This window comes from Zophobas morio, unplaced genomic scaffold, assembly GCF_036711695.1.
Source record: "Zophobas morio isolate AGI-343-1 ecotype UQ-CSIRO unplaced genomic scaffold, CSIRO_AGI_Zmor_V1 ptg000026l, whole genome shotgun sequence".
NCBI lineage: Eukaryota > Metazoa > Arthropoda > Insecta > Coleoptera > Tenebrionidae > Zophobas > Zophobas morio.
Genome location: NW_026972131.1, coordinates 13438265 through 13462299, shown reverse-complemented (window position 1 = coordinate 13462299; position 24035 = coordinate 13438265). Strand labels below are relative to the sequence as shown.

Below are 24035 nucleotides of genomic sequence, written 5' to 3'. Positions count from 1 at the left end.
GTAATTTTTAGTAACAATTGAACGTGCTCGCTGCGCTCGCATTCTTGTATGGATTTTGCAATTATGCTCCGCCCCTCGGTTTGGCAACGAATGAAAAATTAATCACAATTGAGACAGGGTGGGTGGGCGGGGCTTATATTTTGCCTCTGTTTTTCTAAATATAGTTAGTCTTGTTTTCATAAGAAGAAACTTAAAATTTGTTTAAAATAGTAAAAAAGGCAAATTAAGACTAAAAAGCGACAAAAGAGCAACAAAAAAAAAGCGACGAGACAAAAGTCAACAACATTTTAGCAAAGAAAAGAAAAACGATAAAAAAGAGGATAAAAAAGGCGAGGAAAAAAAACAAAATAAAATACAAACAAATTAACAGAAAGATCGACAAAAAAGCACCAAGAAAATAGCAACAAAAATAAGGCAAAAAAGCGCCACAAAGTAGACAAAAAATTTACAAAAAAAAAAATCAAAAATACAAGATTTTCACCAGAAATTGTATTTCTTGTTTGTTTTAGTTATCTTTATCTTGATTTTTATTTACTTTCAAGATAACGGGTTCAGTCCGTGTTGTGGCGGCATTTTTGGCGTTGACCCTTTCCGCCGGCCCCGACGAGCCGCCCCTGGGGCGGCGCAAAAATCGAAATTATGAGGAAACCGTCTCGTCCGAAGAAAAAGTGACTCATTTTACGCGAAATGAGCAAAGTTCACACTTATAAAGCGATTCCTTCTCCCGATTATGTCATTATCTCGAAACTCGAGATATTTTGTTAACAATCGTATCACCGCAGTATAAATATAAACATTACGCGTCGTTATCAACAATGTCGCGATAACACGGTGTTATTTTCGTTTGTCTGTTCATTGTTGTGCTCTTTTCGAAAAAGAAAAGTTGGTCGGAATTCCCGCCTAAATTCAAAAAAGTACATTCCAATGTCGCCTACTATTTTTAAACAGAAGAAACATGGCGGCTTCTAGACACTTCGGGCTATTTAAAATGTTGTTAAAACTTACTTTCCAGTGATAATAATAATGTGAATGCCACTTAAGAAATAAAGAAAAGTAGCCGGAAGTGTGAAAAAGTGATTTTTGTAATATTGTAGTTGTGTTAGAGAGTGCGGCGACTGATCTCTGAAATTCTCGTCTACTGGGTGTTTCACGAAAATAAGGCGGGTAAGGACGATTGCACATCGCACTCCTTAATTGTACCCTCATTCCTGTGTAAATTGCGTCTGTTGACACTTATTATGTCAAAAGTCTATATTTAGGTTAGGGGACATTTTGTTGTTCATTGTGCCTTTTAACTCGGGCCGAGATTTTCACAGTGCATTTATGCAAATGGACTGTCGTGAGTCATTTGTGCGCTTTTTTAATGAATTTATTTTAATTCGAAATTCCATCTGCTATGAGTGTACGTCCAGAGCACGCCCACATGGGTACATTCGCGGCAACAACACGTGGGCTCATGTGGGTTTTTTGACTTTTCTTCGGCAATGAGATAACGAATTGTTCGTCGGAAAAATCGGCCGCCACCGAGGGTCGCTTTTCCGCCAGAGTCCGCTGGCCAATCGCGATTGTCGCAAACTACTCAACTTAAGTAAGTACGTATGGATAATTCGGGAAAACGAAAGTAATTTCCCGGCGGAAATTTATGGCCGCCGGCTACGTACAAGCAGAGTTACTATTTATATAGGCGAATTAAGCGCGTTGTAAAATCGTAGTATTACCAATAAATAAATGAGCGTTATCGGAAAGCGAGGAGTTGCTTCACGTCAGTGCACCTCGAGTTATTTAGTTAAAGGTAGACAAGGATAAGTTAAATTTGTTGAATAAAAATAACCGAGTAAACTATTCAAACCTACCATCCGATGCTCTCAAAATAGATGTCCCGTCTTGAGTTGTGCGCTCTTATCCTTCTCTGCCACGTCCTGAAACCTGTTTCGCCTTTCAATTTTTCATCTTCGATTGATTTCTATTACAGCAAAATGGTGGTCGGGGACCCGAGCATAAATAATATAATGAGCGGCATAGAAAATGCCGCCGGAGTCAAACAGCACAATCATAAAAAGAAGCTGAAGCAAAGGTGAGTAATGGAGCGATTTCACGCCGTCTTGCTCTCTAATCGCATTCCGCGAAACCGACAATCGCCGTTGTACTCCTGATTGACAGAAATTACGATGTTTTTGGCGATTTGGCACGGAAATCGCTATTGGCCAACCTCCAATTTTTAATAGCAGTTAATAAACATTGCCACTTTCTATATTTTGCAGTATTAAAGTTGGCCGCTGACTTTAATATCCCCTTTTAAAATCCCAAGAAAAAAGCATGCTCGACATCCCATGAAAACGCCGGCCCGTCGAGCGGAAAAGCCGCGCCAAAAACACCCATCCCAGCCACCCGGTAACTCGATAAAGGTCAATCAGAGTTTGCATCCAACAAAATTCTATTTCTTGAATGGAACTTTTATACCGAAAAACTTACACCTAACTTAAAATTTAAACTTAAGTCAAAGTGCCAAATAATATATCAAACTTTCTGAATAATTTTAGAACCACAGAACGTTAAATCAAATTTGTTCATCCCCCAAAAAGTTGATGACGCCATCTCAAAATTTAATTCAACAAGCGACATTCTCAGAAAACTTTGTACAGTTCCAAATTCTGCGAACAAATGATTAATGTTACATTTACGCATCAAAATTAATGTATGCATCCCCACCAACATCTTGATGACATCATCCAAAAATTTATTAAAATAGCCTACGCAAAAGTCGCATTTGTAATAATGTTTTAAAATGTTACGATAACAAAATCATTTGTATGAGGTGTTGTTGAAAAATCTATATACCTGTGTCTGAAAAAAATTATAAAAAAATTCTTATCGTATAGATTACGAAATAATCGTAATTTTATAAAATTGGCAACACTGCACGCACTTATAGCGTGAATAACTCCGGCTAATTTTTTTTAAGACAATCATAACAACTAGTAGTCATTAATCGTTATTATTAATAAAACAAGCTGCTATTTTTCATTAATAAATTAACCAAAAAAATAATAATAAGACATTTATAAATTATAAACAAAAACAAACCCAACAAATGAAAAATCCATCAAAGCAAAACCAACTAAACACTAGAGAAGATGTTCAAAATTCCCGCCTTGTGCATATAAGTAAGCACAAAGTTTCCAAATTTTGCTCATTTTTTGTAAAATTTAGTCATCATTGCCAAGATAGAACTGATTTTGGCAATGACATACCCTCTAAGAAAAGAAAGGGTGGGTGGGCGGAGATAGTAGCTGCGAAGATAAGACTGATTTTGGCAAATGACATACCCTCAAAGAAAATCAAGGGTAGAGGCAAAATCAGTCTTATCTTGGCAAATATTGGCCCCACCGACCCACCCACCCTTTATTTTCTTCGAGGGCAAATACCTGCCAAGATAAGAGTGATTTTAGCAAATGAGATAAACTGTAAGAGAAGAGCGGGTGGGTGGGCGGGGCTAATACCTACTATGATAAAACTGATTTTGGCACATGACATACCCTCTAAGAAAATCAAGGGTCAGTTAAAGCGTTATCCACCAGTTAGTGGCAACATAACCTAACAAATCCAAATAAATCTGTTATGAATTTAACAATATTTTGATGAGGACTTATGTTGTGCAACAAATTGACAGAGAAAAGATGATAAAAACACTTATTATTAGCTGATTATTTTCCAGCTCTAATGTAGGTACCAAAAATTAAAAACTTATCTAATAATACCGCGAGATCGAAAAAGAAATTAATCGAAGTGGGCCATGCACGACAAGCCGTTTGTCGTAATCACGGTGGTAGGGTAATTTAATTTTTTTTATTCAATGTCAAACTGACAGTTTAAAATTAGAATTATGACGCCTACTTTTTTTTAAAACACATAAGAATGAATTAAAGTCACCGTTTTCCAATTTTGTCTAAAATTTATCCCATTTCTAAAGATTCTAATAACAAAAAAGCTTTAATTTCGTTTGATAACAGTGCAAATTACTTTTGTCAACGTGACGATTAATAAAAAAATATTTTAAACTAAGACAACCGCCTTTTCGTGTATGGCCAACTTTGACTAATTTCTTTTTCGATCTCTCTGTATTTATTTATAGGTGTACCTACTTGTTTCATTTTTAATTTCCAATACTTTTTTTCTAACGCTAAATTTTGCTTTTCATGATTGATCACGTGAAACGCGATATACAATCGTTGAATACCGAATGCGGATCGAATCTGATGGAACTTTCAAGGTCGGGGAGTTTTGAACTGACCAATCACAACTCATTCCCAGTGGGGTGAGCATTACCAACTTAAGAGAGTAACAGCTAAACTTCGAGCTACGAAACTGGAACAAACATCGTGCATTGATAAACACTTTACCTCCGTTAACTGCTAGTTACCCTTATCTGACAGTTACTCAACAGACACTTTTAACTGAGCATTGATAAACCGGCCCTTAGCTTGGCAAATATTGGCTCCGCCCACCTACCCTTTATTTTCCTCGAGGACTAGTACCTGCCAAGATAAAGTGATTTTGGCAAATGAGATAAACTGTAAGAGAAGAGAGGGCGGGTGGGCGGGGCTAATACCTGCTAAGATAAAACTGATTTTGGCACATGACATACCCTCTAAGAAAATCAAGGTTAGAGGCAAAATCAGTCTTGTCTTGGCAAATATTGGCCCCACCCACCCACCCTTTATTTTCTTCGAGGGCAAATACCTGCCAAGATAAGAGTGATTTTAGCAAATGAGATAAACTGTAAGAGAAGAGAGGGCGGGTGGGCGGGGCTAATACCTACTATGATAAAACTGATTTTGGCAAATCACATACCCTCTAAAAAAATCAAGGTTAGAGGGAAAATCAGTCTTATCTTGGCAAATATTGGCCCCGCCCACCCACCCTTTGTTTTCCTCGAGGACTAGTACCTGCCAAGATAAGAGTGATTTTGGCAAATGAGAACCTCTAAGAGAAGAGAGGGCGGGTGGGCGGGGCTAATACCTGCTATGATAAAACTGGTTTTGGCACATGACATACCCTCTAAGAAAAGAAAGGGTAGAGGCAAAATCAGTCTTATCTTGACAAATATTGGCCCCGCCCACCCACCCGTTATTTTCCTCAAGGACTAGTACCTGCCAAGATAAGAGTGATTTTGGCAAATGAGATAAACTGTAAGAGAAGAGAGGGCGGGTGGGCGGGGCTAATACCTGCTAAAATAAAACTGATTTTGGCACATGACATACCCTCTAAGAAAATCAAGGTTATAGGCAAAATCAGTCTTGTCTTGGCAAATATTGGCCCCACCCACCCATCCTTTATTTTCTTCGAGGGCAAATACCTGCCAAGATAAGAGTGATTTTAGCAAATGTGATAAACTGTAAGAGAAGAGAAGGTGGGTGGGCGGGGCTAATACCTACTATGATAAAACTGATTTTGGCACATGACATACCCTCTAAGAAAATCAAGATTAGAGGCAAAATCAGTCTTGTCTTGGCAAATATTGGCCCCGCCCACCCACCCTTTGTTTTCCTCGAGGACTAGTATCTGCCAAGATAAGACTAATTTTGGCAAATGAGATAAACTGTAAGAGAAGAGAGGGCGGGTGGGCGGGGCTAATACCTGCTATGATAAAACTGGTTTTGGCACATGACATACCCTCTAAGAAAAGAAAGGGTAGAGGCAAAATCAGTCTTATCTTAACAAATATTGGCCCCGCCCACCCACCCTTTATTTTCCTCGAGGACTAGTACCTGCCAAGATAAGAGTGATTTTGGCAAATGAGATAAACTGTAAGCGAAGAGAGGGCGGGTGGGCGGGGCTAATACCTGCTAAAATAAAACTGATTTTGGCACATGACATACCCTCTAGGAAAATCAAGGGTAGGGGCAAAATCAGTCATATCTTGACAAATATTGGCCCCGCCCACCCACCCTTTGTTTTCCTCGAGGACTAGTACCTGCCAAGATAAGAGTGATTTTGGCAAATGAGATAAACTGTAAGAGAAGAGAGGGCGGGTGGGCGGGGCTAATACCTGCTATGATAAAACTGATTTTGGCACATGACATACCCTCTAAGAAAATCAAGGGTAGAGGCAAAAGCAGTCTTATCTTGGCTTAGATGTTTCGATTTTAAATTTTCCAATTTTTCGATTTTTGATGTACCTATTTCCTGATTTTTGAATTTTTCAATTCATCAATTTTTGGATAGCTTAAAACATTCAAAATGGTACATTTTTGTAGGGAAATAGAGATTTTGCAGTTACGCCCCGCACCTTGGTTTAACAACAAATGAAAAATTACCCACTCTCAATTGTGATGAATTTTTTATTCATTGTGAGCCGAGGGGCGGAGCTTAGTTGCAAATTCCTCATTTCTCTACAACAAATTACCATGTGTAATATGTTTTTAAAAGGTAAAAGTTTTTAGAGAAGTATGAAACTTGCTATTAAACTCCGCCCCTCGTTCTAATTACAAATCAAGAACTCATCACATTTGAGATCGGGGCGGGTTTTTTCATATATAGTTTTCTTTCAACAGGATTTTTTTAGTTTTCAATTTTCTGAATTTTTAATTTTTTGATGTTTCGATTTCTGGATCTTTCGATTTTTAAAATTTTTAATTTTTAGATTTTTCAATTTTTCGGTTTTTAAGTTTTTCGACGTTTGAGATATTCGATTCTCCAATTTTTCTATTTCTCGATGTTTCAAATTTCAGATTTTTTCGATTTTTTTAATTTAAAATTTTTTAATTTATCAATTTTTAATTTTTCGATTTTGGACAACTTTGATTTCCCCATTTTTCGACTTCCCGAATTTTCAACTTCTGGATAAATATCTCGATCTTGGCGTATTTCGATTTCTTGATGTTTCAATCCTTTAATTTTTCAATGTTTCAATTTTTCCATTCTTCCGTTTTCGATTTTTCGTCTTTCGATTTTGCCATTTTTCTGTTTCCATTTTTCAATTTTTCGATTTCTCAATTTTTTGCCATTTCAACTTTGGGATTTTTCATCAATTTTTAGATATATTATTTTTTCGATTTCTCAGTTTCTTACAACAGTAATTACATTTTGCTGTTTATTTTTAATATACCTAGTCTTCTTTTCACAACAAGAAGCGTAAAACATATTCAAAATGGGACATTTTTGTAGGGAAATTAGAGATTTTGCAGTTACACTCCGCCCCTTGGTCCAACAACCAATGAAAAATTTGTCACAATTGAACTAGGGTGGGTGGGTGGGGCTTATATTTTGCCCATTTTTCTCAATATACGTAGTCTTCTTTTAACAACAAGAAACTTAAGGAGTGTACAAAATGGCAAATTTCTCATAACTGAGATTGGGATGGGTGGGTCCTGTTTAATCTTTTTTTTTTCTTAAGATATAGAGTTTTCTTTCAACAACACGATAGTTAAAAAGTATTGGCCCCGCCCACCCACCCTTTATTTTCTTCGAAGATATGCCATTTGGCAGTATCAGTTTTATCTTAGCAAGTACTAGCCCCGCCCACCCGCCCTTTATTTTCTTAGAGGGCTAGTACCTACTAAGATAAGACTGATTTTGGCTAATGAGATTCCTCTAAGAAAAATAGAGGGTGGGTGGGTGGGGTTAGTGCTTGCTAAGATAAAACTGATTTTGGCAAATGACATATCCTCAAAGAAAAGGAACCAATTTTAAAATCATTATAACTCCACCAAAATGTGAAAAAGGAATGTTTATACTATTTTCCCAGACTCACCAGTTGATTGTTAACAGCGTAACGCCATTTTCCAGATACTCGGTATAGTATTAGGAACATTAAAATTTGCTCTACCGTTAAAGAACGAATAGTGGTCCTATTAACGATTTTATACAAATAAACAAATGCATAAAACCCGTCTGCGTTTTAAATTCATTTAAAGCACTTATGTGAACAACCTTGAAATGTTTTATCCATTTTCGTGCGACATAGAACAAACAAATTTGCACATTTTCTAAAGAATTAATGTGAACAGCATACAAAATTCCACGCTATACAACAATAGTTAAATTTACTCATAATAAACAAACTGTGTTTTGTTTGACATCATGCGTTTTTATCGTTGATAAAAATTTTAAATAATGTAGATCCGAGATTTGAGCCCTCAATTACTCCAGTTACAAGTAACGTGATGTTTTTCGTGTAATCGACTAAAAATTGCGTGCCCCACTTCGCTCGTTTCAACTCATAAAAAAATCGCAAGGAACCGAGCTCCCATGTCCCGGGTACCACTTGCACATTAAACCATAAATGTCACACTGTTTCCGTTTAAGAATAAAAAATGAACCGCTTGTACCGAGTTTGTACACCGACATCGATTTCTTCTTGGCAAGGACAATTGTAAAAGCGGATTTATTCAGAGTGGATTTTGAGTCCCGTTGGAAATCGCGCAACATCAAAGCTGTTTTCTTTTTATTTGGCCGCGATTTTGACATGCCTTAGCCATGTTTTCATTCACTTGAAAAGTATTACCAGGAAACTTAAGCATAATGTAAAAATAAGTGCATCGGTGTGGGTGGGAAAGTGATTTGTGGTACAACAATGCTCCACTTTTTACTTGATTGTTATTTTTGTCGTGGATGGTTCTCTTATTTTGCGTTATTCATCCGATGATTGCAGTAATCGCGTGACAACGCGTTTTGCAAGAGTTATTAATAGGAAACTATTGCTGCAATAAATTATATTAACACTATTATTAACAGCTGTTACGGTCTTACAACAGCTAAATGTATCGTCGATTTTTTAATAAAGCGGTGTTGCCAAGTCAAAAAGTGTGATTTTATCGGATAAAAAACACCCAGTCATGTACATCGAACAAATAAAACTTTCAACTGATTAGATTCTAACCCGCACCGAAAATTCGTTCGGTTTATTTTTGCAAAACTTAAACAAATGACAACCTTGACTCTTCGGCAATCTAAAAATTAAAACGAAACTTTACCCGTCAAACTTACGAAGTTCAATGTGCCAACTTTTTTTTATAAATACCAGATACGTTACACATTTCAACATCAATGTTTAATTTTCTTCACGAAAACATAACATTCTTTTTTAATCGAAAAAAATTGCGCGTTATTTTCTGGGCGAGCATTTTCCTTTCGTGGAAAAATTTCGCCATATGTTGGTCCTTATTCGTGCGTTTATTTAATTTTTATTGTATTTTTAAGGTTCGATATTATAAAGAAACTGGGTCAAGGCACGTTCGGTAAAGTGCAATTAGGTATTAACAAAGAGACTGGCCAAGAAGTGGCAATAAAAACAATCAAAAAATCCAAAATAGAATCCGAGGCTGATTTGGTTAGGATAAGACGCGAAATCCAAATTATGTCCTCGGTGCAACACCCGAATATCATTCACATTTATGAAGGTAATTAGTTTTAAAAATATTGGAGACGTTGTAATGCTGCTTTAGTGTTCGAAAATAGGGAAAAAATGGTGCTAGTTATGGAATACGCAGCCGGGGGCGAGCTATACGACTATTTATCGGAAAGAAAAATTTTAAGCGAGGACGAAGCTCGGAGGATATTCAGACAAATCGCCACCGCTTGCTACTACTGTCACAAACACAAAATCTGCCACCGGGACCTGAAACTAGAAAACATCCTCTTGGACGAAAATAATAACGCCAAGGTGGACCCGTTTTTTTCTAAAACCAAAATATAATAGTCCGTTTTAGATCGCCGATTTCGGACTCTCAAACGTTTTCGACGACCAACGCCTTTTGAGCACTTTTTGTGGTTCCCCGTTGTACGCTTCGCCGGAAATTGTCAAAGGAACGCCCTACCACGGACCGGAAGTCGATTGCTGGTCCCTCGGAGTCCTCCTATACACTCTAGTCTACGGTGCCATGCCCTTCGATGGCGGAAATTTTAAACGTTTAGTTAAGCAAATTTCGCAAGGAGATTACTTTGAACCCGCTAAACCCAGTCGTAAGTAAATCGTACGATTTGCTGAGCAACGAAACTGAAGAGTACGTGGTTGCGTTTCAGCTGCATCCCCTCTCATCCGAGATATGTTGACCGTCAATCCCAAAAAGCGCGCCAACATAGAAAAAATATGCACGCATTGGTGGGTCAACGAAAATTATGACGTCAGTTGCCTGGAGATCTCAGAAGAATTAGCCAATCAGACGCCCGTTAGGCTAGATTTGTTGTTGTCTTTGGCGCCGCCCCCACCACAACTAGAAAGTGATAAACTATTAGTTACAGGAGATGTAAGTTTGTTGTTGTTGTTGTTTGACGACTAAGTTGATTTTTTAAGGTTTCTGAAGAAATAAAGACTGAAGTTGCACCTCCTACAAGGTCGCAGTCTGTAGGTAGTTTAATGGAACTTTCACACCCGGCTGAACGAAGAATTAAGGAGCTTCTGACTGAAGAAAAAGCCACTCCTAAGCGTAAATTAGAAAGTACTGTGAGTACGGATCGTGTTAAGGATGGTCTCAAGAGAAAAGATAAAATTATTAAAGAAAACACGGTAGCTGATATTACCGTTCATGGTGCTATTCAAGAAAATGTCTCTTTGGAAGATGCCAGTATGTCTGAAGCTATACCGCTAGATAAGAGTCTAACTCAAACGATATCACGCGAGATGGACGTAGAACCAAACGAAGAACCCGCTGTCGATCCGTCGTTACAAGGAGCTGCCTGTACAGAAATAATCGAAGAAGCGAAGAAAACAGAAACGAAGAAACCCAACAAAGTAAAAAAGACTCTATCTACAAGTGTTAGCAATAAAGTATTAGAAGGCATTAACGAGATTCCTAGTCAAGAGAACGTATCCAACAACGTAGATAAAGAAAACGTCCAAGAAGTTGCTCAACCACAAGACAAACAACCTGAGACCAAAATCGCAACGAAAAAGAAGACTGTGAAGAAGAAAGTCCTCGTCGACAAGAACGAAACAGTAAAACCGAAAGAAAAACCAACAGAACCACCCCCCGAAGAAATCAAAAAGGAAGAAAAACCCGAAGAAAAGAAAAACGAAACCGAAAAATCGGAAGACCCGCCCGCCAAGCCCGTCGAAAGGAGAAAATCGCGCATCTTCGAAGCCGCCGAAAAGTTCCAAAACATGATCTCCCCCACCGAAACTAAACCCATTAACATCGAAAAACCAAAGAAGATCGTCATCCCGGGTGTGAGCGTCGGAGGATTCAAGAAAGAATTCGAACGAAAAGCCAGCCTCACTTCCACGTCGCCGCCCAAAGTCAAATCAGCCCCCTCCAAGAAAGTCCTGATCGATCAAAAACCGGAGCCCGAGCCCCAGCAGCCCGAGAAAGACGAACCTAAACCCGACGAGCCTGTGGTCGACGACGAGCGCCAGGAGCGCGTGAGGAACGCCGTCAGCATAATCTCAAGTGCCTTAGATAAAGAAGGAGCGCGAAAATCAAAATCGCGGCCGTGCTGCGTCCGCAAGCCGCCGGTGCCGTTCGGGGTGAGCGGGCGCTCGGCCTCCGGGAACATCGGGTTAGTGACGACGCAGCCGCTGGGTCCCAAACCCTTCGTCAAGCCGCAGTTCGACGCCAAGCCGGAAGCCAAGAAGGTGGAGGAGACGCCCGAGCCCGTGGAGGAGAACAAGACGTCGTCGGCGGAGATCACGCTCAAGTCGGCCACGCTGCCGCGGAGGAAGACCACGAAGGCGGAGATACAGCTGAACTACCCGGTGCCCAAGCCGGCCACTATGGAGTTTAAGACTGAGATGGCTCACAACGTCGCGGCGGCGCCTAAGGTGCCCACGCAGCGGAGCGAGGTCGTAGTGCCCGTGGCGGCGCCGCAGATGCTCAACTTCAGGTAACTTAGGTTAAAAGATAAATTTGATGATAAGTTGCTTCGGTTTAGGGCGTCTTCGTTGGAACCCGAACAACTGTCAAAGGGCTCGCCCAAAGAGCGGATTATCCCGATCGCCTTCGAGCCACCGGACGCAACGAGGGAAGGTTTGCAGTCCCCACCCACTAAACCGCCAATGCCGAGACCCTTCCAAACGCAAAAGTCAACACAGTCCCAAAGGTAACTTCTAATCCGTCTAATCCAACTTTTAACTGAATCTTTTTCTTTGCTGCATGCCTAGATTTAGGTGAACACATTTATATGATCACTAGGTAAAGTAGAACACACTACACTTCAATTTAAGTCAGATTTGCTTAAGTCAAACTCGGTTTGTACTACAGGTCGGGCAGCCTGTCGAGACAATCCACTCAAGACTCCGACACTGAAACCACCTCTGGCGAACCTATTAAAAAATCGCCGAGGGAGTACATCATCCCTATCGCCGTGGAAGGGGGTGGTTACGTCACTCCGAGAGCCGGCAGCGTCGAGCCTAGCGAAACCGCAAGTACAACGAGCACCATGACGAGTCGAAGTAGGAATAAGTTTGGCAAAGCTAGGAGACTGAAGTAACGAAATAACATACTCGTGCATTTGTGGTTTATGAATCCGTTCTTTTAGTTCTTTACTCAGCGATCGGGATTCGGAAGACGAATCGCCTTTCCCCAACCTATACCGTCACAGTTCCTTCGGCAAAGACAGCGACACGGAAGACTCCAGGAAAGACGCGTTCCACCTCCACAGGTTGAGGAGTACGCGTCCGAAGAGGTCGCTTCTGGAGCACACCGACTCTCTCAGCTCTGGGGAGGAAGACGACGACGACGGGTTCGAGATTTTGACCGCGGAGCATTTGTTCTCGAATTTGTTGTCCCGGGTGAGTTTGTCGAGAGTGAGTTTTTTTGTTAAGGGTGAGTTGCAGGTGCGCGATTTGACGCAAAAGCTGAACGTCGAGGATGGTGGTAGGCCCGGGTTTCCGGCTAGTCGTTTATTGAGCCATTTTGACCACGGGACGAATTTCTGGAATTTCCACAATAGGTTGGACCCTCTGACCAATCCGTTGTCCAGGTAGGTCGGTGAATAACTTAGTGATGTAAATAACAGTTTTGAAATCTACAAGCTCTCAATATAAAGTTACTTATGTCAGGGAAACAAGAACTTATAAGTAAGTTCCATGTTGGATGGGTTGGAGATTTTTCACGACGTTGGCAGTAGTTTGTTGCATTTACCCCTAGTAGTTCGATATTGGTACGGGTCGGATTATATGCACTTACTTTGTTTCATGTGGTCAGTTAAAAAAAATGCATAAAATCTGATTCTGTCAGTAATTAAGTGATTGTTTCGAAACGTTGCACAATCTCTTTCTTTCTCAGTAGTACTAGTAGTCCAATGTTTGATGCACTTTGTAATTTTATCTGGTAGTTCCGATAGAATGTATGAGTAAATAATGAACGGTCTGCCTGACCTACCTGGGAGCACATAAAAACAGCCTACGTTCTAGAAGTTCCCATTCTCACTTTACAAAAAACATATAAGTCACCCCGCCCACCCACCCCACCTCCATTTCAGTGATTCATTTTATCTAGTGCGAATGAAAGGTGGATCTTAATTGAAGAGAGATAAAATCGATTGAAGTTTTTAAATTTCTTATATAGGGTGACTCAAAAAATTAATGAATGAGTCAATTTATCTGTTCGATTAAATCAGGAACGACTCCCGAAAATCTAATAACCTTGTCTAATCATCTCCACCAAACTCAATGTTGAATGTATTCTTTGAACAACGCGATGCTCAAAAACATCTTTTACATAATTTCTTGTAGAGAAATACAGATTTTAAGCTCCACCCTCTTGGCTAAGAATGCATAAAGAAAGTCATCACAATAGCGATGGGGTGGGTGGGCGGGGCTTATGTTCTGTTTTTGTTTTTTCTTCTTATATATTGCTTTTTTCTCCATAACAAGAAACTGAAAACATGTTTAAAATGGTAAATTTTATCCCATACACTTCTCTACAAATTTAACCTCTTGGCTCACGATGAATAAAGAAAGTGTCACAATAAAGATAGGGTGGGTGGGCGGGTCTTCTGTTTTGACTTTTTTTTAATATTTCGTAGTCTTCTTTTCGCAACAAGAAACTTAAAACGTGTTTAAAACAGGAAATATAGATTTTGTAATTACGCTCCGCCCCTCAGTCTGACAACGAATGGAAAATTCATCAGGATTGAGATCGAGACGGATGGGTGGGGCTTATTATTTTTCTTTTCTTACTTAATACAAATTTTCCATTTTAAACATGTTTTAAGTTTCATGTTACGAAAAAAAGTCTACATATCTTTTAAAACAAAAAGGCAAATTTAAGCCCGCCCACCCGCCCTGTCTCAAATGTGATGATCTTTTTTATTCACTGTTAAGCAAGGGGGCGGAGCTTAACTGCAAAATACTTATTTCTTTACAAGAAATTAAAAACATGTTTTTGAGTATCGGGTTCAAAGAATACTATGTATATTAAGAAAAAATGCCGAAATATTAACCCCGCCCGCCCACCAGATCTCAATTGTGATGATTTTTTTATTCTTAGAAAGTTAAAACACGTTTAAAATGATACATTTTTGTGAGGAAATATGGATTCTGTAATTACGCTCCGCCTCTCAGTCCGACAATGAATGAAAAATTCATCACGATTGATATATTTTTTTTTACTTAATACATAGAATTTTTTCCGAGCAACACCATTACTGAAAAAAACGGATTTTGCAATTAAGCTCCGCCCCCTTTGACTAACAACGAACAAAGAAAAAGCGTCACAATTGAGATAGGGTGGGTTGGTGGGGCGTATGTTTTGTTTTTGTTTTATCTTCTCATATTTTGTTTTGTTTCCATAACAAGAAACTGAAAACATGTTTAAAATGGTAAATTTTATCCCATACACTTCTCTATAAATTTAACTAACCTCTTGGCTCACGATGAATAAAGAAAGTCGTCACAATTGAGATAGGGTGGGTGGGTGGGTGGGCGGGCCTTATATTTTGACTTTTTTTCTTAATGCTAGTAGTCTTCTTTTCCCAACAACAAACTTAAAACGTGTTTAAAACAGGAAATATAGATTTTGTAATTACGCTCCGCCCCTCAGTCTGACAACGAATGGAAAATTCATCACGATTGAGATCGAGACGGATGGGTGGGGCTTATTATTTTTCTTTTTTTACTTAATACAAATTTTCCCTTTTAAACATGTTTTAAGTTTTATGTTATGAAAAAAAGTCTACATATATATTAAAACAAAAAGGCAAATTTAAGCCTGCCCACCCGCCCTATCTCAATTGTGATGATTTTTTTATTCACTGTTAAGCAAGGGGGCGGAGCTTAACTGCAAAATACTTATTTCTTTACAAGAAATTAAAAACATGTTGTTGAGTATCGGGTTCAAAGAATGCTACGTATATTAAGAAAAAAAGCCAAAATATTAAAATTTTAGTGGGGAAATATGGATTCTGTAATTACGCCCCGCCCCTCAGTCCGACAATGAATGAAAAATTCATTCATCACGATTGAGATCCAGACGGATGGGTGGGGCTTATATTTGTTTTTTTTTTCTTTTTTTTTATTTAATACTTTACTTACATGTTTCACATGGTAATTCTTGTAGAAAAATACGAATTTTGCAATTAAGCTCCGCCCCCTTTGACTAACGACGAACAAAGAAAAAGCGTCACAATTGAGATAGGGTGGGTGGGTGGGGCTTATGTTTTGTTTTTGTTTTTTCTTCTTATATATTGTTTTTTCTCCATAACAACAAACTGGAAACATGTTTAAAATGGTGGATTTTATCCCATAAACTTCTCTACAAATTTAACATCTTGGCTCACGATGAATAAAGAAAATCGTCACAATTGAGATAGGGTGGGTGGGCGGGCCTTCTATTTTGACTTTTTTTCTTAATATTTCGTAGTCTTCTTTTCGCAACAACAAACTTAAAACGTGTTTAAAACAGGAAATATAGATTTTGTAATTACGCCCCGCCCCTCAGTCTGACAACGAATGGAAAATTCATCACCATTGAGATCGAGACGGATGGGTGGGGCTTATTATTTTTCTTTTTTTATTTAATACAAATTTTCCATTTTAAACATGTTTTAAGTTTCATGTTATGAAAAAAAGTCTACATATATATTTAAACAAAAAGGCAAATTTAAACCCGCCCACCCGCCCTATCTCAATTGTGATGATTTTTTTTATTCACTGTTAAGCAAGGGGGCGGAGCTTAACTGCAAAATACTTATTTCTTTACAAGAAGTTAAAAACATGTTTTTGAGTATCGGGTTCAAAGAATACTATGTATATTAAGAAAAAATGCCGAAATATTAACCCCGCCCACCCACCCCATCTCAATTGTGATGATTTCTTAGAAACTTAAAACCCGTTTAAAATGATAAATTTTGGTGGGGAAATATGGATTCTGTAATTACGCCCCGCCCCTCAGTCCGACAAGAATGGAAAATTCATTCATCACTATTGAGATCCAGATGGATGGGGGGGCTTATGTTTGTTTTTTTTCTTTTTTTTATTTAATACTTTACTTACATGTTTCACATGGTAATTCTTGTAGAAAAATACGAATTTTGCAATTAAGCTCCGCCCCCTTTGACTAAGGACGAACAAAGCAAAAACGTCACAATTGAGATAGGGTGGGTGGGTGGGGCTTATGTTTTGCATTTTTTCTTCTTAATATATATTGTTTTTCCTCCGTAACAAGAAACTGAAAACATGTTTAAAATGGTAAATTTTATCCCATACACTTTTCTACAAATTTAACCTCTTGGCTCACGATGAATAAAGAAAGTCGTTACAATTAAGATAGGGTGGGTGGGCGGGGCTTCTATTTTGACTTTTTTTCTTAATATTTCATAGTCTTCTTTTCGCAACAAGAAACTTAAAACGTGTTTAAAATAGGAAATGTAGATTTTGTAATTACGCTACGCCCCTCAAGTCTGACAACGAATGGAAAATTCATCATGATTGAGATCGAGACGGATGGGTGGGGCTTATTATTTTTCTTTTTTTACTTAATACAAATTTTCCATTTTAAACATGTTTTAAGTTTCATGTTATGAAAAAAAGTCTACATATATATTAAAACAAAAAAGCAAATTTAAGCCCGCCCACCCGCCCTATCTCAATTGTGATGTTTTTTTTTATTCACTGTTAAGCAAGGGGGCGGAGCTTAACTGCAAAATACGTATTTCTTTACAAGAAATTAAAAACATGTTTTTGAGTATCGGGTTGTTAAAAAAATACTATGTGTATTAAGAAAAAAAGCCAAAATGAAAAATTAATTCATCACGATTGAGATCCAGACGGATGGGTGGGGCTTATATTTGTTTTTTTTTTCTTTTTTTATTTAATAGTTTACTTACATGTTTCACATGGTAATTCTTGTAGAAAAATACGAATTTTGCAATTAAGCTCCGCCCCCTTTGACTAAGGACGAACAAAGAAAAAGCGTCACAATTGAGATAGGGTGGGTGGGTGGTTGGGGCTTATGTTTTCATTTTTTCTTCTTCTTAATATATATTGTTTTTCCTCCGTAACAAGAAACTGAAAACATGTTTAAAATGGTAAATTTTATCCCATACATTTTTCTACAAATTTACCCTTTTAAACATATTTTCAGTTTTTTGTCGTGAAAACAAAAGTACGTGCATATATTAAGAAAAACAAAGGCAAAATACAAACCCCGCCCACCCACCCGCATTTCAATCGTGCTAAGGTTTTTATTCGTTGTGAGTCGAGGGCAGAGTTTATTGCAAAATGCTTATTTCTCTACAAGAAACTATTATGTGAAACATGTTTTTAAATGTTGTTAAAAGGAAACTATATATGTTAAGAAAAAGAATCCAAAAAATAAGCCCCACCCACCCGCCCGAATCTCAATTGTGATGAATTTTTCATACGTTGTCAGATCAAGGGGCGGAGCTTAAATGTAAAATCGATGTTACCGGACAAAAAATTACCATTTTAAACGTTTTAAATACAAATCTGGCACAATATACCCCAGTCACCCTGTATATTGTCGTGAAAAAATTGTTACGTATATTCAAAAAAAGGCAAAATTGCTGATATTACTCGTAATTCATATTGTAAATTGTGGAAAAATGGTGAAAATTTTCCAGAAAATTAAAACGAATCAAATTTTTCACAGTAGACATCCAGATTTTGAGAAAAAACTCAAAATTCTGCAATTTAATCAAAATTTATTCCAAAAATTGATATCATCTCAAAATTTTGTCTATCTAAATAATACAAAATATTATGACTATACTTTTGGTTTATTAATCCATTTATAATTTTTATAAGGGTGACTCAACTGGGCTACGGAGCTTCCTGATTTTTTTTTTGATTTTTTAATTGCTACCTACAGAAAAATGACATCGTTTGCTTTATCGGTGTCTCAAACCTCAAGGGTTGACTTATCTGGGTCAAAAAAATATCTGTCATTATCAGAAAACTCCAAGGAATCGAATGGTGCAAACAGAAACACGATATCTTGAACCATTTCGAAATGATAAATTCGTAAACTCCAAAAATATTGTTTGAGATGAGTTTTGAAACGAATTTTAATTGAAATAGAATTAATATTCAACAACTGATACCAGAAATGAATTCTGCACCGCAAAATTAGTCCAGAAACTCAATTTCAGGCAGATTGAAAGAGTCAGATTTTTAATACCAGGTAAAATTGCAAACTGCATGAAACATGTGCTCTCCGACTACAGTAGGTGGAGCGAGGTCAGCCACTAATTTTGCTTTTTTCAGGCATTCGTCGCTAGGGCGGAGCTTGAGTCGCGAGCGCGCCAATAACGACAGCTCCTCGTCGACGCCGTGGCGACGCAGCGTCAGCCGCGACCTCGCCTCCGACATCGAAAGCGTTTTCAAGGACACGAATTCGACGGCGCCGCGTCCCAGAGGTAAAATATTCTAAACTGGCCGTTTTTAAGTAGTTTTGTGTTGTGAAACGGATTTTTCAATGTTCTCTGTGGTAGAGACAAACATTTTTGTGCCCGTGTAGAGTAGGAGAAAGATTTTTGCATTTTCCCCTTCCTATTTTTTGTATTTTTTGTTTTAAAACTATGATTTTTGTTTTTGGTAATCCGTTAATATGTATTGTTAATTTTTTTTAAATAACTTTTTTTTAGTTATTATTATGTTATATTTGGCATATTTTGATGTATTGAGCACACTATGTCGTAAATGACTAATACGTCCTTGCAGTATTGTGTAAGACAGCCAATCACTAACAAAGTCGAGTTTAAATAAATACTTTTTTTTTTAATTATCCCTTTGAATATATTCGTAAGCAACGAAAAGGTAAGTTGGCAAGTCGTACTCTTGAATGAATAACTCGAATAACGCGAATTAACCCAAAATTGTCTAAATGACCAAATCGTGCTTTTTACCAAAGTCGGGCATGAAGTAACAATTTTACTCGATGCGCACAAATCACCACATCGTACACACAGACGAATTGGTATTAATTAATTAATAATAATAAATTAATACGCAGCAGTAGTCAATATATTCAGTATTTTGGAAGCGAGTGGCGTTGTTTTACATTCCGGATTAAAAAGCAAGTGCAAAATACTGAAAATATTCGCAAAGACATCGTGGTGGCGGTGTTTGCACAATACTGTAACTCAACCAGCATCAGACGTAGCATAACCAGTAGTTAGATTCGGAACCCCGAGGATGATACATCAGGATATGCCAGGGCAATGGGAAGCATGGCCATGACAGTGTTGTGGTTGCAGCGCGAGTGCGTGTGACGGTGCATGTGCCCTGCGGACCAGCCACACAGAAGGGCACCCACTAACTGCCTGGCTACCTGCTGCAACACAGACTCGGTAGGCTGCATGCACTAATTCATCCTTCACCACATTTCATCTTTCGATTGATTTAACGCCAGTCATCCACACATCACTAGTCATAAGTTATCACTTGAGTTTTTTCGGTCGGCGTCGCCCGGCGCGCCCCGCGCTCGGCGCCGCCGACGTGCGCGCGCAGGACAGTCACGATCCGGAGCATGCGCTAACGCAATTTTTCTTAGTTTCTTTTTTTCGACTAATTTTTTTGTTGGTGTTTTATTTCAAGCAGCCGCAGACGTTTTGTGCCAAAGTCACTAACTGTCGACGGTAGGTAGTTGTGATGTGTGATTAGCGCTTAACCAGGCAGAGCGAGCGAGACCTTGATTCCGATTCGTCGTTTCAGATAAAAAGTCGAAGAAAGAAAACCTTAATTTAGCAGATTTAGATCTAAAAAAGTTTAAATTGTCCGACGAGGACGCGTTAGCTTTGTCGTATCTCACGCCCGGCTTGTCGAGGAGGATACAAAAGCACTTGCTGTCGCAGCTGGCTCCGTCGGAAGTCCAAAAGCTGCATCGGACTCTGTCCTCGGGGGAGAGCCCCTACGAGAGGGACGACCACAAGTTCGCTCGCAGGTCAGTCGATCGCATTTCCTCGACGCTGCCTCGCCGGTACGAGAACGAGGGGTCCAAGTCGGGCTTGCCCGTCAAGCTACGCGACGAGCTGAGATCCACGAGTCTCGGCTACGACGCCGACTACGCCTACAAGAGACCCAAAGCTGCTCGCTCCGTGTCGCTACGAGAACCCAAAAACTACTCGTTCAAAGACAGGAGTCCGGACTCGAGTCTCTCCGAGAGCGTGTCGCGCAACGGACAAGACAGCTTCGACAGCTTCTCCTCGCTGTCGCGCCCCTCGTCCTACTCCAAGTACTCCGATTCCTCGACTTTAAGTAAATACCTAACACCAAACGGCAAGACTGAAATCAAAAAACCGTCCTCGTCGCCAAGGCGCATCTCGAGATTCCTAAGACCCGACTTCTTCGACACACCGAAAGAAGAAAGCGCTCTAGTCAAAGAAAAGAAAGAACGGGAGATGGAAACGCAAAAAGTGCTCAAAGAAATCAGAGACAAAAGAAAGACGCGATTGAACGCCCGAAGAGAACGATCGATGTCTAGAGAAAAAGAAAGATCCGTGTCGAGAGAAAAAAGCATCGAGAAGATCGAAGAAGAGAAAAAAGATCCGACCAAACTCACACCAAGCAGCGAAACAACTGATTCTTTGCTCAACAACGTCTCAAACAACATCAAAAATATCGAAAACAACGTCAAAACCTTGCACGACTACATCAACGTGACGGCGCAAACCGACAACAAAGAAGCGGAAGAAAGCAAGAAGGTGATCCACGATTACGTCAACGTGGTCAAGAAACCTGAAGATGCTCCGGTCGTGAAGAAAACACGAATCTCGAAACTAGTGCGTCCGAAGAGCTACCCAACCGAAAACACCGACAAAGAAAAAACAATCAAAGTATCTCCGGAGAAAGAATCAAAGATAAGTCGACTGCGCAAAGGTTTTACGCGTCAAGGTTCCAAAGAGCGCGACAAAACGAAAGAAGACAAAAACGAAACCAACAAAACCATCAACGAAGAAGAAAAAGGCCACAAGAACAAGCTGTTGCAATCTATCGAAAAAAAATTAGAGAAGTTTCGCTCTTCGTCATCGTCCGTGAAAGACTCGGATGATTCGAAGTCCAAAGAGAAGAAGTCGGGCGTGGAAAGTACCATCAAGCGCTTGCGCGAGCAAAGCTTACCCAGGAACATGGCACCCTGCACCGAGTCGGGTTTAATCAAGCGAGCCGTTTCCGTCGAAGACGTTTCGAACTTAACCTCGAACAAACCTCTCCAAGCGTCGAGGAAAAGCGTCACCAAAATCTTGAGTCTGTTCAAAAAGTACGAAGAACAAGACAAAAAGGGCGACAAAGTCGTCAAGAAAAAAAAGAAGAGTGCTGATGAAGCTGTGATCCAAAACAAAAGTACTGAAAATAGCGTCAATTCTAGTCAGGACGAGGCGAAAAAGAAGCCGGAACGTCCTCGTTCGTTGTTACTCGATAAGATGAAACAATTTCAAAGTGGTGCTAGTGTAGTGAGCGACAAAGAAACTAAAGGGAGCAAAGCGTCGAAACTGCCGGTGAATTCGTTCAGACGTAGCTTGAATCTAGACGTCGAAGTCCCGCAACCTGTTAAACCCCCGGAATTAAAATTGGATTTGAGTAAGCCGAGTCAGCAAGTCCCCGACGACAACCGCAACTCGATGACTACCGACGACAGTTCGGTTTTGTTGTCGCCCGACGAGAACGCCAGCGGCGACTCGTGGTCGGTGTGCTCGGACTACCACACCCAGGAGTTGCACTCGCCGGTGTCGCCGAACGGGTTCTCGTGCGACGTGGGCGACGAGAACGAGTCGGTCATCGACCGGATCAGGAGGAAGAGCTTCTACACGAGGTTCAACGAGAAGAAGCGGCCTCGGAAGCCGAGTTTGACCCGAAACTACAAAGATTTGGATCTTTACAAAGACCCGACTTACTCTAAGAATCCGTCTGAGTACGACCGCTACAAGACCCCTCTGACGCGTCGATCGACGTTTTCGTCGCAGGATCCGGTCAAGAGGGACTACAAGAACTACACTCGCAGTTCGTCGCTCTTGAACGACTACGTCAACGTGCCCCGCTATCAGACCTACAACGCTAAAGTGAGTCGGCCCACCACTTCGATTTATTCGGATTCTGAAGATACTACTTTGGATGAGTTGTTGACGGCTGCGAAATCCAGAAAGTAAGTTGTTGGGTGGTGCGGATGGTGTTTAATGGGTGTTTTTCAGATACAGTTCCCCCATTCAACCATCCACTTTAAGCCGAGGCTCAGTTTCTCCCGTTAACGAACAGTTTTACTTTCGACCTGCGTCTTCCGTTGCTTCCCCTACTTCATCAGAACCGGTTTAAATTTGATTCCTTCTATTTTTGTAACGTACGACACGCGGATGCTACCAGAAGCGACGAGTTGCTTTTGGCAGCATTCTTATATAGGTTTAAATCTTAATTAAATCTCATGTGATCACTAGTATACAAGTCAGACCTGAAACGTTGTTCATGTAGAGTTGTTGCATTAGTTAGTAGACTCATATCAAGTTTTTCTTCTGTTAAATTAAGGTTTCAAGACAAATCTAACAAAGTATTCTTCAGTCTTATTTATTTACATAGACTAAAGTGTAGATAAATAATGTATTATTAATATGTAAATGTTGTTTGCTTTTTTTATTTATTATAGGAATCCTAGTTTGTTTAGAGTTTTCTAGTGGTTATTTTCTATCATAATATTTATTTATTTATTAAAGGATGATATTATTTAACAAAAATTGGATTGAAAGTGTTATAAAAGTACTGTTTACTACTAAAAGTAGCAATTGTTCAAGTTTAAATGATTTTAATTATCAGTTGACTCTCAGTCTGCCACATTAAGTCAAGACAATGTGTAGCGTTATAATTTTAGGTTGAGTTTGTGTGAATTGTTAGAATTGTATGTTGAATTTGGTGATTTTATAAAAAATATACAACAAGTGAAACTTTCGCACCTTTTTTTTATCACACATGACACCCCCTAAATTTACAAGTGGACCCGTCCGAACGCTTTGCTGTCAACTGCGATTGGCCTTGACCGCTACAATCGAAAATTTTTGGCATTTTTAGAGCGTTCACAATGTTTAGTATCTCCAGAATCTCTAGAGCCTCTAAAATATCTAAAATCTGTAGAATTTCTAGAATGGCTGGAATCGCTAGACTTTAAAACTTGTACTTTTTTCTGGAATCTCTGTATATCTAGATCCAATGGAATCTCTAGAATCTTTAGAGAGTCTGTAAACTTAAGAATAGTTTTCAGAATATTTCGAATTTTTAGAGTCTCTAGGATATTTTAGAATCCCTAGAATCTTCAAAATCTCTACAATTGCTGGAACTACTAGAATCTAAAACTTTTGGATCTTTGAAATTTTTAGAGTACCCACAATCATTGGTTTCTCCAGAACCTCTAGAATCTCTAGAATCCTTCGAATTTTTCGAACCTGTAGAATCTCTAAAATCTATAGAATTTCTAGAATCTTTAGAATCTCTGCAATTGCTGGAACCAGTAGAACTAAAACTTTTGCAATCTTCGGGATTTTTAGAATTTTTACAACGAACTTTTAGGGTCTGTAGGATACTTAGAATCCCTAGATTCTTTAAAATCTCTACAACTGCTGGAACCGCTAGAATCGAAAATGTTTGAAATGTTTAGAAT

At 39.1% G+C, this 24035-nt stretch overlaps 1 protein-coding gene across 1 annotated transcript; it reads left to right on the top strand.

Moving 5' to 3' along the window:
* The first annotated feature begins 775 nt into the window (after positions 1–775).
* Positions 776–23329, top strand: LOC135136741 (uncharacterized). Its single transcript, XM_064066191.1, has 14 exons — positions 776–1164; positions 1973–2074; positions 9202–9401; positions 9447–9664; positions 9711–9963; positions 10024–10247; positions 10295–11820; positions 11869–12036; positions 12198–12422; positions 12475–12727; positions 12773–12918; positions 18665–18816; positions 20114–22538; positions 22585–23329. The coding sequence occupies exons 2-14, from the start codon at positions 1977–1979 to the stop codon at positions 22703–22705; spliced, it is 6009 nt and encodes a 2002-aa protein (XP_063922261.1). The 5' UTR covers positions 776–1164; positions 1973–1976; the 3' UTR covers positions 22706–23329.
* Positions 23330–24035: the final 706 nt, after the last annotated feature.